The 13,781-nt window shown below is 59.9% G+C and overlaps 2 protein-coding genes across 7 annotated transcripts; both read left to right on the top strand.

The window, feature by feature from the left end:
• Nucleotides 1–416: 416 nt before the first annotated feature.
• On the top strand, nucleotides 417–9,514 carry SLC12A9 (solute carrier family 12 member 9). 4 transcript variants are annotated; one of them, XM_047089502.1, is made up of 14 exons: nucleotides 417–516; nucleotides 1,316–1,538; nucleotides 1,764–1,898; nucleotides 2,347–2,478; nucleotides 2,879–3,187; nucleotides 3,799–3,906; nucleotides 4,039–4,150; nucleotides 4,718–4,875; nucleotides 4,987–5,069; nucleotides 5,238–5,362; nucleotides 5,495–5,687; nucleotides 5,858–6,032; nucleotides 6,249–6,395; nucleotides 8,251–9,514. In XM_047089502.1, exons 2-14 carry the CDS (start codon nucleotides 1,358–1,360, stop codon nucleotides 9,138–9,140), a joined length of 2,748 nt encoding a protein of 915 aa, XP_046945458.1. In that variant the 5' UTR covers nucleotides 417–516; nucleotides 1,316–1,357; the 3' UTR covers nucleotides 9,141–9,514. The 4 variants fall into 4 exon arrangements, with proteins under 4 accessions (XP_046945458.1, XP_046945462.1, XP_046945461.1 ...); XM_047089504.1 differs by lacking the exon at nucleotides 417–516 and adding an exon at nucleotides 1,136–1,160; XM_047089506.1 differs by lacking the exon at nucleotides 8,251–9,514 and having other exon boundaries at nucleotides 6,249–6,755.
• A 77-nt stretch (nucleotides 9,515–9,591) lies between these two features.
• Nucleotides 9,592–13,409, top strand: TRIP6 (thyroid hormone receptor interactor 6). 3 transcript variants are annotated; one of them, XM_047089512.1, is made up of 9 exons: nucleotides 9,592–10,094; nucleotides 10,350–10,477; nucleotides 10,571–10,696; nucleotides 10,990–11,367; nucleotides 11,682–11,775; nucleotides 11,876–12,045; nucleotides 12,493–12,671; nucleotides 12,917–13,037; nucleotides 13,149–13,409. In XM_047089512.1, exons 1-9 carry the CDS (start codon nucleotides 9,986–9,988, stop codon nucleotides 13,278–13,280), a joined length of 1,437 nt encoding a protein of 478 aa, XP_046945468.1. In that variant the 5' UTR covers nucleotides 9,592–9,985; the 3' UTR covers nucleotides 13,281–13,409. The 3 variants fall into 3 exon arrangements, with proteins under 3 accessions (XP_046945468.1, XP_046945467.1, XP_046945470.1); XM_047089511.1 differs by having other exon boundaries at nucleotides 12,921–13,037; XM_047089514.1 differs by lacking the exon at nucleotides 12,917–13,037.
• Nucleotides 13,410–13,781: the final 372 nt, after the last annotated feature.

Genomic DNA, 13,781 nt, shown 5'->3' on the forward strand with positions numbered 1-13,781 from the left:
GAAGGCGCCGAGCGACGCGGCCCCGCATTCCCGGCGACGCACCTGGGCCAGGTGTCACATCCCCGCCCACCTGCAGCTGTCTTCCGCCGTCGCCGCACGCCCCTTTCCGTGGTGGCGCCTCCGGGCGTCTCCGCGAGCTCGGAGTGGGCTCCCGCCCGCATAAAGGGTGCCTGTTTGCACGGGGGTGATGGTCCGCTTTAGGGGCCGTGGCCTACACCTTGCCGGAGACGCATCCCTGAGGGGCGACCCAGGGCAGTATCCCAGGCGCGTGTGGAGCAGGAGCCGCGCCGGCCCCCGGAGCCCGAGGGGGGAGGGGCTTCCCCGGGGGCGCGCCCACGGGGCGGGGCTGGGCGCCGGGACCAATGGGGCGCGCGGGCTGGGGGGGGGCGGGCTCCGGGCCTGGCATCCCGGTAGCTGCAGCTGGCTTTTCCGGCACCCGCGCCCCCTCGGCCCGTAGCCGGCCCCTCCGGCTCTCGGGGATCCCCCCTCCCCCGGGCGGCTGCGTCCTCCGGGCGGGTGAGTGAGCGCCCCGCCACACTCGGGCTGTGGGGATGCGCCTGGCCCGGGAGCCGCGGATCTCGGCCCCCTCCAACCGGCCCCGGGAGAAAGTGGGCAGGAACCGGTGTCGGGGCGGGGAGGAAGACCCACCTTGTGTTGCTGGCCTGTGTCTTTGTTTTGGTAGTCGAGGGGTGTGTTTGGGTTGGTCGAGTTTGGAGGGCGCCTTGTGTGGGTGGGAGGAATCTGGTGAGGCTGGGGGGAGAGGAGCTCGTTTGAAATGGGTTGAGGGAGAGGATTGATGGAGGGCGGGGCAATGGGAGATTTGGAGATTTCTCTTTGCCTTAGGTGAGGTGATTGCTTGGGGGAGTTAGGATGGGGACAGCTCAGGACTTCGGAGGAGGGGGTGAGGAGGGCTTCCTGCCGGTAACTCACTTCCCTTTTGGGGGATTTGTTTCCTCTTAATACTGCTAGTTAGTTGAAAAGGGAGAGTATCTTTGCCTCTTCCCAGAACCATTGCCATCCCTAGTCTTCCGGATTTGGGGGAAGGGTGGCCCCCAGGAGCTGGGAGGGGACTTGGTACCCAAATGCTGAGGGTGTGGAGTCTGCCATTGCCCAGGGAAGTGGCAAGGACCAGTTTGCTCCCCAGGAACTCTGAGTTGCTGGTGAGTGAGTGAGTGTGTGTGTGTGTGTGTGTGTGTGTGTGTGTGTGTGTTTCTTGAAGCTCTTCCTTTTGGGGAGGTTTCCAGGTGTTCGGTTAGAGGTGTTTTTGAGGGGCTCCGTGGAGCTGCTTTCCATTAAGTAACACTGTCTTTTGCAGGCCTCATAACCCATTGGTGGCATCTTCTGCCTGCTCTCCACCATGGCCAGCGAGAATTCTCCTCTGCTGGCCTACCGGCTCCTGGGAGATGAGGGGGTTGCCTTCTCTGCCAATGGGGCCGGGGGTCCTGGAGGGGCACCTGCCCGGAAGCTCTCCACCTTCCTGGGTGTGGTGGTGCCCACGGTCCTGTCCATGTTCAGTATAGTTGTCTTTTTGAGAATTGGTAAGTGGGGTGGTGGGGCTTGCTCTGGGGTGCAGGGGGGGTGGGGGAGGGGTGGGACTGGGAAGAGTTTGGGGAAGGGTCCTGGGAGAAGTAGATGGATGGGAGGCTTGGGGAGAGGGCTCCCCATGGCCCTGTGTTGAGCTCTGCCCTGGAGGTAACTGATGACCAGTGTGGTGTGGGGACGCATGAGCCACCTTCTGACCTGCTTTGCCACTCCTGTCCCAGGGTTCGTGGTGGGCCATGCTGGGCTGCTGCAGGCTTTGGCCATGCTCCTGGTTGCCTACTTCATCCTGGCGCTCACCGTCCTCTCTGTCTGTGCCATCGCCACCAACGGAGCTGTGCGGGGGGGTGGAGCCTACTGTATCCTCCAATGTTGATGGACTGGGGTCTGGGCTCTTCTGTCTTGTAGGGAGGAGGAGGGGCAAGGGCAGGGCGAGAGGGAGGCAGGTTCTAATGAATGTTCAGCAGGTGGGCTGATATGGGGAAGGTGACCAACATGGCCTTTCCACGTATCTTATTGCTACTCTCCAGTCTATCAGGTGTCCTCCCAGCCGTCCTTTTGGTTCCCCCAACAGTCTTGTCAATTAGATAGTTCATTTTCCAGATGAGGAAACCAGAGTTCAAGAGTATTAGTGGCGCACTGCAAAGCCACGTGGCTTGGGTGTGACCGCTCTGGACAGACTAACGCTGGGACGATCCCAGTGTGTGCCGGGAGACAGGGCTGCAGTGTGCTTTGTGCCCGGGCCCTTCCTCCTGCTCCATTTCACTTTCTTTTCCCTTAACACTCACCCCCTGCTTCCACTTTTAGTCATGATCAGCCGGACCCTGGGGCCTGAGGTTGGGGGCAGCATCGGCCTCATGTTCTACCTGGCTAACGTCTGTGGCTGTGCTGTCTCCCTGCTGGGGCTGGTGGAGGCCGTGCTGGATGTCTTCGGGGCTGGTCTGTGTGCCGGGGAGCTCTGTGGGTTTGCGGGGTCTGGGATTCGGGGATCACGAGGGTGAGAGGCCTCTCTAGAAGAGGGGCAAAGTGGTCTATGAGTTTGGCTTTCTTGAGCTCCTACTATGTTCCCAGCCTTAGACATCTGAGAGATTGTCCTGGCCCACAGGCAGCTTACCATCTAGTTGGAGAGGCCAGGCTAATACCCCTAAATTCAACAGAGCAAGATTGGTGGTATCGACCAGGGAGGGGTAAGATGCTGGGGTACAGTTGAGTAGGGAGGTGGGAAAGATAGTGTCTGAGGACAGGTGGGCCAAAGAGGGGGTCTGTTCCTGCTTTGATTCATGGGTGGGATCTCTCCTGGGGAGTCTTGTCTTCTAACCCTGTTCCTTCCTCTTTGTAGACTCCGCAAGGTCCAGTGGGCTTCAGGTCCTGCCCCAGGGCTACGGCTGGAACCTGCTCTATGGCTCCCTGCTGCTGGGCCTTGTGGGTGGGGTCTGCACACTGGGGGCTGGCCTCTATGCCCGAGCCTCCTTCCTCACATTCCTGCTGGTCTCTGGATCCCTGGCCTCTGTGCTGGTCAGCTTTGTGGCTGTGGGACCCAGGAGCATCCCTTTGACCCCTCGGCCTGGCCCCAATGGCTCCTCCCTGCCGCCCCAGGTTGGCCACTTCACTGGCTTCAACAGCAGCACCCTGAAGGCCAACTTGGGTGGTGAGCTGGGTACAGGGGTGACGGTTCTCAGGACAAGGAGCAAGCATGTGGGGGGAGGCAGGCCCTTGGAAGCCCTGGATGAGAACAGATGCCAGAGAGAATCAGGGGCAGGAGGGCAGATCTCAGAACAGCGCAGATTATTCAGGATCTGTCTAGTATGCTTGGCCCAGTGGGGCGTGAGAGCGACCACGAGACAGTTCCTGCCTTAGAGGAACTTTTTTTAGTTGGAAAGATAAAATGTGCATTCAGGAAACAATTAAACAGCACAGTAAAACCAAAGTGGTTCAAATAGATGGGAATCAGGAGAGGAGTTGGGAGGAGGGCTGGGGGCAAGCAGGGAGAGCTGGGAGGTGGCCCGAGGTGTATTGGGGAATTCAGGTAGGAGCGAGAGGGACGGTGTCTCAGGAAGGGGCAACGACAAAGGTGTAGAGGGAGGAGTGAGGAGAATGAGGGGAGTGATGAGGCCAGCTGAGCCAGGGGCTGTGATGGGTCAGGGCTGGGGTCTTGGGGTGGGCTGTTTGTGACATGTGAGGAGAAGGTGGCGGGGCCAACATGCCTGGGTCCCTATGAGGGGTACTGACGCCTTCTCCTCCCTGGGAACCATCTCTCAGCTGGCTACTCCAAGGACTATACCACGGGGGCCATGATGAACTTCGCCAGTGTCTTTGCTGTCCTTTTTAATGGCTGCACGGGCATCATGGCTGGGGCCAACATGTCAGGTGAGGGTCCCTGCCTGCTGCCCCCTGGGGGTGTAGGGCTGCCACCCTGTGCCCTGGTGGGAGCGCTGAGGGCTCAGGAATGTAAGAGATGGTAGACGGCTGATGTCTCCCCTTCTGCCCCTCTCCCTCCAGGGGAGCTGAAGGACCCCAGCCGAGCCATTCCCCTGGGCACCATTGTTGCTGTCGCCTACACCTTCTTCATCTACACCCTGCTTTTCTTCCTCTCCAGCTTCACCTGTGACAGGTGCCTGGGGAGGGGGCTGGCCTGGCCCTTGAGGGGGGTGGAATGGGGCCGCAGAACAAGGTTGCCACCCCTGGATCACCAAGGGAAGCACAGGCCGAGGGGGGGCAGGTACCCCCATTGTCGGGGTGCAGGGAAAACGGAGACTGTTTCTCCCTCTGGGAGAGAGAAGGAGCGGCCGCCGCTGATGGGGACAGCCGGGTAATTGGTGGTAGCCAGCCTGTAGCCAGAGTTTGCTGTGTCCCTGGGACTGTTGTAAGCACTTGGTTTTGGGGGATGGGGGATAGCTGCTTCTCAATGCGCATTTCCATAAATATTTGGTTTCTTGTGCATACACCGTTGGGAATGTCCACCATGTGATTAAATCCAAAGCAGCCCAAAGATCAACCAGTGAATACCATGTCTTTCCCCTCCGGGCACACATGATGTATTACAATGGCCTTTGAGCCTGGGTCAGTTGAGAATCCCCAGGAATACCCAGTTCTTGACCTCACGAAGAGTCAGAGCACTCTGCTCATGGAGGCCCTAGATGCACCTGTGTTATCTGCATCCTCCTTTCCCTCCCGCCAGGACCTTGCTGCAGGAGGACTATGGGTTCTTCCGCGCCATCAGCCTGTGGCCCCCACTGGTGCTGATCGGTATCTACGCCACGTCGCTCTCGGCCTCCATGAGCTCCCTCATCGGGGCCTCCCGCATCCTCCACGCTCTGGCTCAAGATGACCTCTTTGGTGCGCCGCCCCCTGCTCCTCGCCCGGCTCTGAGCACACCCTCCCGTGTCTGTCTCTCTCTCCGCTTGGCCCTGGGCTGATGTGTCCGCCACGGTGTTTCTGTTTGCACAGGAGTGATCTTGGCGCCGGCCAAGGTCGTGTCCCGAACAGGGAACCCCTGGGGGGCTGTGCTCTATTCTTGGGGCCTAGTGCAGGTAAGCCTTCTTTCCGGCTGTCCTTCCCCTTCCCCTGGGCTCCTTCTGGTTCTGTTCCTAGGACCAGGAGGGGCTTGGGCTTGGGCTGGGAGAGTGAACGAAAAGGCAGGATGCATTGGCATTTGGTGGGGGGGTGCGTGCATGCCCAGCCTCTCGGTCCTTGTGTAGCTGGTGCTCTTGGCTGGGAAGCTGAACACGCTGGCCGCTGTGGTCACCGTCTTCTACTTGGTGGCCTATGCTGCGGTGGACCTGTCCTGTCTGAGCCTGGAGTGGGCCTCAGCCCCTAACTTCCGGTGAGCGGAGAAGTGGCCTGTGTCCTCAGAGACCGGGGGGGAGGCGTGGGAAGGGCTCGGTCCGGGGGACCGAGGTTGGAGATGGAGGCCATGGCAGGCCCTGAGTGCCCTTCCTTCTCTCCCCCACCCCAGCCCCACCTTCAGCCTGTTCTCCTGGCACACCTGCTTGCTGGGGGTGGCCTCCTGTCTGCTCATGATGTTCCTCATCAGCCCTGGGGCCGCCGGCGGCTCACTGCTTCTCATGGGCCTTCTTTCCGCCCTGCTCACTGCTCGAGGAGGCCCCAGTAGCTGGGGCTACGTCAGCCAGGCCTTGCTTTTCCACCAGGTTGGGGGGCTCGGAGGAGGGTAGGGAGGGGGGAGGCAGTCTGGGATCCCCGTCCCGCTCCAAGTAGGCCTCCTTCTGCCGTGGCCGGAATCGGGGTTCTTGTCCGAGAGGTGGCGAGTGGGGGCTGCCCTCTTGAGCCCTTCCTCTCCACACCTCACCCCTGGTCCCAGGTACGTAAATACCTGCTCCGGCTGGATGTCCGGAAGGACCACGTGAAGTTCTGGCGGCCCCAGCTGCTGCTACTGGTGGGGAACCCCCGGGGCGCCCTGCCTCTGCTGCGGTTGGCCAACCAGCTCAAGAAGGGGGGCCTCTATGTCCTGGGCCACGTCACCCTGGGAGACCTTGGTGAGTGGCCCTCTATTCCCTTCCCAGCCTCTTCCTCCCTCACGTTTCAGACATTCTTCGTGGTCTTTGGGTTCAGAGGCCTCGTGCTTCTTCCCTGACGACCCTTCCAACCAGCCCGAGCCCTGCCCAGACTGTTTTCTTTGGCCCATTTGGGATTTGGATTTGAGGAGAAGGTACATGGGTTTGGCCCACATCTACTACCTCCCTTCTCTGCAGACTGCCTGCCCTCGGACCCTGTGCAGCCCCAGTACGGGGCATGGCTCAGCCTGGTGGACAGAGCCCAAGTGAAGGCCTTCGTGGACCTCACCCTCTCGCCCTCCGTGCGCCAGGGAGCTCAGCATCTGTTGCGGATCTCCGGCCTTGGTGAGCTACTTCTCCCCGGGTCCCCTCGGCCCCCTCTGTGGCCCCTTTTAATCTCTGCTACCATCCCCCAGAGTAAACCACAGACTGCAGACTCACAGTCTAGTGCAGATAAGACGCGGGGCTCAACTCAAAGATACCGGATGATGTGTGAGAAGGTCCTGGAGGAGAGGCTTAAGGGCTGGCGATGGGTGCCACTGACATTTCTTTTTTTCTGACCCAAAAGTTGGGGTACAAGCTCTGAAGAGCATGCTGTGTTCCTGGGGACAATGGGAGAATTACTTGAGGCAAGGGGGCCGCTCCATCAAATCTAGGGCAGATGGTTTCTAATCATCCCACTTCAAGACCGCTATGCGCTGATGCGGCTGGTGACAAGATCGTATACTCAGCTGGGCCTTAGAAGGGGTGGAGAAGGAAGGGCTGGTGTGACATGGCCTCCGGAGACCACAGAGGATGCAGAGGGTGAGTGGGGCTGAAGCTTCCCGAGCCAGTGGAAGAGTCTCTGCCTTGTTACTCTGCCTTAGTGCGAAGGCCTTCAGCCTTACGCCCCGGCTTCCTCCAAATCTGGGCTGAACTGCCTCCTTCTTTCTCAATCCTAGGGGGTGTCAGTCCCCTCTCTGGGCACACGCTCCGTTCTCCGTTTAGATCTGGCTAAAGTTCAAGCGTTTGGGGGCTGTTGGCAAGCATTATGAGACAGTCCCTGGAGCATCTGAGAGTCTGGTCTCTCCTCAGCCCCACATTTTGTGGGGGAACCTGTGCCAGGAGACCACTACTTCTACGAAATTTATCCTGAGGAGAGCGATTGCAATGAAGGGGAAGGATTTCCTCGAAATAGTTAAGTTCTCCTGACATGCAGAACTTGATTTACTGGTGGATTTTGAGCAACCCATTTGTTTCATGAGAAAAAGCCTTAGACAAGATCTCAGAAGTTTTCTGTAAACTCAGCCCTGTTGAAGGGCGGGGGTGGGGGGGATGGGGGGAGATTATCCAGTTTCACATTGGTTCAAAAAGGGAAAAATCAGGAGCTGTCAGCAGGAACCTGGGGCACTGTATTCACTTCACACACGGGTTCAGAGACTTAGAGGCTGGCCTCTGCTGCTGGGTGCCTTGTGTTCGCCTGTGGACCCGGTATCCACCTGCTGTGAGCCTAGGGGCAAGTGACTTCACCGCTCTGTGCCTCAGGTTGCTTACCTGTGAGAGGGGTGAGTAAATGGCCCCTACCTCCTGGTGTTGCTTCACGAGTTAAAACACAAAGTGCTTTCAACGGGCCCCGGCCCTTCGTTAGTGCGCAGATGGTAGCTGTTTTTTGTCCAGGGATCTTGCTTTGGACTCACCACCATTAGGGCTTTGCAGTAGTAGTAGAAACAGATCGGGCCAGTTCTCATCACCCCCCAGCAGAGTCTGAGGTGCTGTTTCCCTGGGGATGGAGCCCACAAACTTGACTACTGACTACTCAGGGCCCTGTGGTCTGCCCAGTAGACTCAGACTCTCATCTCCCATCATGAAAAAGGTGTGCTGCTAGCTAGAAGCTTGCAGTGGAGGCCTCCTACTGCCGAGTACCGGAAGTGCTCGTTAGTTAGAAGAATCCTAAGGCGAACTTCGCCCACTTAAGTGGGGAGATTAGTCACGGAGGTGCAACAAATAAACGCATGCAAGAGCGTTTGGGAAAAGGAAAAGTCGTTATGCAAACGTGCATAGTGTTGCCCGGAGAGCCCAAGCACGAGGCGAATGCCATGCCTGATGGCTGACGTGTGGTGCTGCCGGCGTGTACGAGTGGGCGCGCATTAGCGTGGTGTAAACTCAGCCCGTGAGTCTGATTCCTGTTGGTTCCTTCCCACCTCCTCCTCTCTGCCCCCAGGTGGCATGAAGCCCAACACGTTGGTCCTGGGTTTCTACGATGATGCTGCACCCCAGGACCACTTCCTGACAGACCCTGCTTTCTCAGAGGCTGCTGATGGCACCCAGGAGGGCGGGTCCCCAGCCCTGAGCACCCTGTTCCCTCCACCCCGGGCTCCCGGGAGCCCCCGGGCTCTCAGTCCCCAGGACTATGTGGCCACGGTGGCAGACGCCCTCAAGATGAACAAGAATGTGGTTCTGGCCCGGGCCTGTGGGGCCCTGCCCCCTGAGCGGCTGAGCCGGGGGTCTGGGGGCACCTCCCAGCCTCATCACGTGGATGTGTGGCCCCTCAACCTGCTGCGGCCCCGGGGCGGGCCCGGCTATGTGGACGTGTGCGGCCTTTTCCTACTGCAGATGGCAACCATCTTGGGCATGGTGCCTGCTTGGCACAGTGCCCGGCTCCGGATCTTCTTGTGCCTGGGGCCTCGAGAGGCCCCCGGGGCGGCCGAGGGGCGGCTGCGGGCACTGCTGAGCCAGCTGAGAATCAGGGCTGAAGTACAGGAGGTGGTGTGGGGCGAGGGGGCTGGGTCTGGGGAGCCTGGGGAGGAGGAGGAAGGGGACTTTGTGAATGGCAGGCGGGGAGATGCCGAGGCAGAGGCCCTGGCAGGCAGTGCCAACGCCCTGGTTCGGGCCCAGCAGGGGCGCAGCAGAGGAGAAGGGCCCGGTGGGCCTGAGGGTGGGGATGGCGAGGGCGGGCCTGCCACGGCCCTCACTTTCCTGTACCTGCCTCGGCCGCCCGCTGATCCTGCCCGCTACACTCGCTACCTGGCGCTGCTGGAGATTCTGACCCGTGACCTGGGCCCCACACTGCTCATTCATGGCGTCACCCCGGTCACTTGCACTGATCTCTGATGCCCGGGTCCTGAAGCAGAGTGCGCAGGTCCAGCGACCCGCCTTGGTTAGTGGATGTGAAGGGGAAGGGCAGCCTTCCGGCCTGCTCCACACACGGGAGCTTCCCAGGGGAAGTATTAGGGGATCCTGGGCTGGGGCGTCCCATCCCTGGGAGAGGGGCTTCAGTGTCCCCGCCACGCTGGGGGAGGAAGCCAGCAGTCCTCCCCACTGGCCTCCTTCCTTCACCGGTGCCTTGATGGAGGCTGGGTCTCTGCTTGGACTCTAGGCTACCTCAGTTTCCCCTCGCCCAACAGATTCACAGACCGCTGAGGTTGTGATGTTTTTGTTGTTTTATTTTTCTAACCGATGAACGTGAATAAAAGACCAAAACACTATGGGCTGGCTGAATACTGCTGCGGGGGGTGGGGTGGGGTGGGGGAGGGGGCGGGGGGGTTCGTAGGTGGGAAGGAAGAGGGAGAGATCTGTATGGGGGAGTGTGGGAAAGAGCAGCGCTGGAGCGTCCCAGCAGCGAGGTGGCCACGTGCACGACTTGGGGCGCCAGCCTGGGGGCACTGGTAGAACCGGAGGCTGCCGTGGAAAGTCCTCCCTGCTCGGCAGGAGGGGGCTGACTGGGGGAGGGACTGCGGTTTAGGGCCTAGGGGGCCACGTGACCCTCCCCCAGGAATGCGGTGACGTCACCGGGGGCGTGGCTGTCCCCAAAATTGGGGAGGAAGGGGAAAAAAAAAGCCAGAAAAAGTTTCTTTCCTGGAGTCCCAAACGAGGTGTGGGACGGAAGAAGGGGTCAAGACCAGAGGCTTGGGACTACACGGGGGCCGATCGCTGTCTGGAGTCCCCTGTTCCAGGCCATGTCGGGGCCCACCTGGCTCCCCCCAAAGCAGCTGGAGCCTGCCAGAGCCCCTCTGGGAAGAGCACTCTCCCGAGGTGCCCCGGGGCCGCCGCCAGCCCACGGAGCAGGTAAAGCAGCTCCAGCGCCGCTGAGGAGGCCACTGGCCGTTCCTCGCTCACCTCTGCCTTCTGCCTCCTGCCTGTCCCTGCCACCCCTTCCCTGAAGCTCTTCCGGCTTCCTGCCGTTCCTGCTCCTCCCGCTCCCTTCTTGGACCCCAGGTGTGGGGGGGAGGGGAGATGAGGGACCCTAGAGCGCGGCCTCCAGAAGTGTCACCCTCCTCTCTTTCCCCATCCCCACCTTGGCTCTCTCTTCCCTCACCCCAGCACTTCAGCCCCACCCCAGGGTCAATTTTTGCCCCCTCCCATCTGAGCAGTGTTACCAGGCCCCGGGGGGACCGGATGATCGGGGGCTAGCCTGGGTGGGGTGCCATGGAGCACCCCAGCGCTCACAGGTGAGAAACCGGAATTGGGGGGTGGGGGGGGCGGGGGGTGTGGGCACCCGGGACAGGTGATTTGAATTCTCCCGGCTTTTGCTTCATCCCCAGGGGCTCCCCCAAGACAGGGGGGCCTTGCGCCCAGGAAGTCTGGATGCTGAAATAGATTCGCTGACCAGCATGCTGGCTGAACTGGATGGAGGTCGTGGTCATGCCCCACGGCGGTCAGACCGGCAGGTGACCCACTGGCCTGCCTTGTCCCTCCCCTGCTCCTTGTCTCCTGCCCTCCTCCCCACTCCCTAGTTTGATCCCTTCTCTAGATTCTCAGTCTAGCCCAGCCCTCTCTGTGTGAGTGATACACACAGGAGCGTGGAAGAAGCTGGCCCACCAGAGCCCACCAGGTTGTCTACCTCTTGAGGATGAGCCCTTGTCAAAGACCAGTGGTTATCTTGGGGCCGTACAAACGGGGGCTTCCACAGGTGTGCGTCCTGGAATGGGTCTGCTCACTCCCGGTCTGTGTTTCTCCCCAGGCTTATGAGCCCCCTCAGCCCCATGCCTACCGCACGGGCTCAGGTTCCCTGAAGCCGAATGGAGGGGGTGTTCCGATTCCTCCCCAACAGCTCTCTGCGTCCTCCTATGGGGGTCCCACTCCGGCCTCCTATGCTACAGCCAGCACCCCTGCCGGTCCTGCCTTCCCCGTGCAAGTGAAGGTGGCACAACCGGTGAGAGGCTGTGGCCCCCCAAGGCGGGGGGCCTCTCAGGCCTCCGGGGCCCTCCCGGGCCCCCACTTTCCTCTCCCAGGCCGAGGTGAAGTGTGGGGGGCTGGCTATAGGAGCCACCGTGAGCCAGGTCCAGGGGGTAAAGAGGAGGCCGCAGGAGGAGGACGAGGTGGCAGGTACGGACCCCAGGTAAGTCCCGGGTAACTGGGATTTGGGGTCCTCACAGACAACTGGATACTGATTGGGTGGGCGGGGGTGGTGTCTAATGCCCTTGTTGTCAGAGGCCTGTCGGGTTGGTGCTCTGGGTGAGCACGCTGTGCTGGTCAGAAAATATAAGAGGGCAGGGCTAGGGCTGTTCACTGGCTCCTGGAGGTGTGCCCCTGGGCCCGGCGCTGAGACCTTCTCAGATGAGACTTCTGGGTGGAATTGCCTGGTCACCTTCAGGAAGTTTGACAGCACAGAGAGCTAGAGGTAGGGCTGAACCCCTGATTCCCTCCTCTCAGGTCCCCCTGAGCCAGCCTCCTGAAGAGGAGCTTGAGAGGCTGACCAAGAAGCTGGTGCACGACATGAACCACCCTCCCACAGGGGAGTACTTTGGTGAGCTGACCCGAGGTGGGAAGGGGGCTGGAGAGTCAGAGGGCCAGAGAATCTACCTTTCTCTTCTGTACTGACTCACCTTGTCCTTCCTCGTCCCCAGGGCGGTGTGGCGGCTGTGGAGAAGATGTGGTTGGGGATGGGGCTGGGGTTGTGGCCCTGGACCGTGTCTTTCACGTCGGCTGCTTTGTGTGTTCTACGTGCCGGGCCCAGCTCCGGGGCCAGCATTTCTATGCCGTGGAGAGGAGGGCGTACTGTGAGAGCTGCTACGTGGTGAGTAGGTGGGCTGGGGGTGTCAACAGCAGGAGGCAGGAGGCTTCCATCTAAGGTGGGGACCATATGCCCGAGCCCCATAAAAAGTACAGAGCTCAAAGGGGGGGGCACTAAACTGACACATAAGAAGGGAGGAATTATAAAAGTCGCTAAATACTGGCTGCTGGAGGGAAAGGACAATGGTCCCTTACAAATGCCAGACATTTATTTTAGAGTTAAGGGAATGTGTTAAATTCCCACACCGCCACCCCTGTGGAGCACCTATGACTACTGAAGGAAACTGAAGCTGAGACTAAGTCACTTATCTGGGAGGTTGCTGTGCTAGGACTTCTACGCAGATCTGTTCAAGGCCACTTTTCAATGAATCCCTTGCAGGGGGCTACATAAACAGATGGGTGGGCCAGCGGGCCTCCCCAGCCCCAAACTTCCTACCCTCCTTCCGGTTAGGCCACCCTGGAGAAGTGCTCCACATGCTCCCAACCCATCCTGGACCGGATCCTACGGGCGATGGGGAAGGCCTACCACCCTAGCTGCTTTACCTGTGTGGTGTGCCACCGTGGCCTCGATGGCATCCCTTTCACGGTGGATGCCACCAGCCAGATCCACTGCATTGAGGACTTCCACAGGTCAGGCTGGGTCTCCCACCTTTGTCTCAGATGTCTGACCTTCCCCATTTGTCCTTCATGCCCCAGCACTGGTCTCCCACCCCTGGCCTGGTCTCTTTCTTGTTAACATCACCCTCTTTTCTAAGATCTAAGACCATACCCCTGGTCTCTCCTGTTACCTCGTGTATCCTACCTTCTCTGGGCTCCATGGTTAGTCCCCTCCAACCCTGGGGCTTGACAGCCTCCTTGGTTCCCTCCTGACCCAGGAAGTTTGCCCCACGATGCTCAGTATGTGGTGGGGCCATCATGCCTGAGCCAGGTCAGGAGGAGACCGTACGAATCGTTGCTCTGGATCGCAGTTTTCACGTTGGCTGTTATAAGTGCGAGGTCAGGGGGCCTGGGCAAGGGGAAGCGGGGGTTCTTGGAGTCTGGGGTGCTGGATATGGTAGGACCCAGGGATCCAGGCCTGATAGAAAGCTGTTGCTACTGTCTCAACAGGAGTGTGGGCTGCTGCTCTCTTCCGAGGGTGAGTGTCAGGGCTGTTACCCGCTGGATGGGCACATCTTGTGCAAGGCTTGCAGTGCCTGGCGCATCCAGGAGCTCTCAGCCACCGTCACCACTGACTGCTGAGTCTCCCCAGAAGCACCTGCTGCATTCTCCCACCCTCCCTGACATCTACCCTTACAACTTTGTCACCAAATGCTGTCTCCTCTTCCTCCAATCATGAAATAATAATCCCTCAAGAGTTTACAAAACCCACTGAAGCGTGCCGTCTCATCTGATTCTCACAGCAGCCTAACACACGCACAACTGTTGCACCTCCTTGCGTTTTTATAGAAGTGATCTCAGATGACATGATTCCCAAATGGCAGTACCAAGGTCAGAGCCTGGGTCTTCTTGGTCCTAGTCCTGGTTTTTGGCAGCTACACTGTACACCCTCTCCCCGTGCTGGGAGCGTGCTGGGAGTGAGCTGCGGCATGCTCCAGGGAGGCAGCATCTCCTACTCTTAAGCCTCACACTCCACTCCCTGAACAAGGACTTGGGTGTTATCTCCCGCGTGGTGATGCATTTAATCTGGGGCAAGCCAGACTCCCCCTGTTGATCAAGACTTCAACCTATAGCCTATCCCAA

Source organism: Lynx rufus, unplaced genomic scaffold (genome assembly GCF_022079265.1).
Source record: "Lynx rufus isolate CCGP_SWC_20201006 ecotype Redwood Valley unplaced genomic scaffold, mLynRuf1.p SCAF_27, whole genome shotgun sequence".
In the NCBI taxonomy this organism is placed as follows: domain Eukaryota; kingdom Metazoa; phylum Chordata; class Mammalia; order Carnivora; family Felidae; genus Lynx; species Lynx rufus.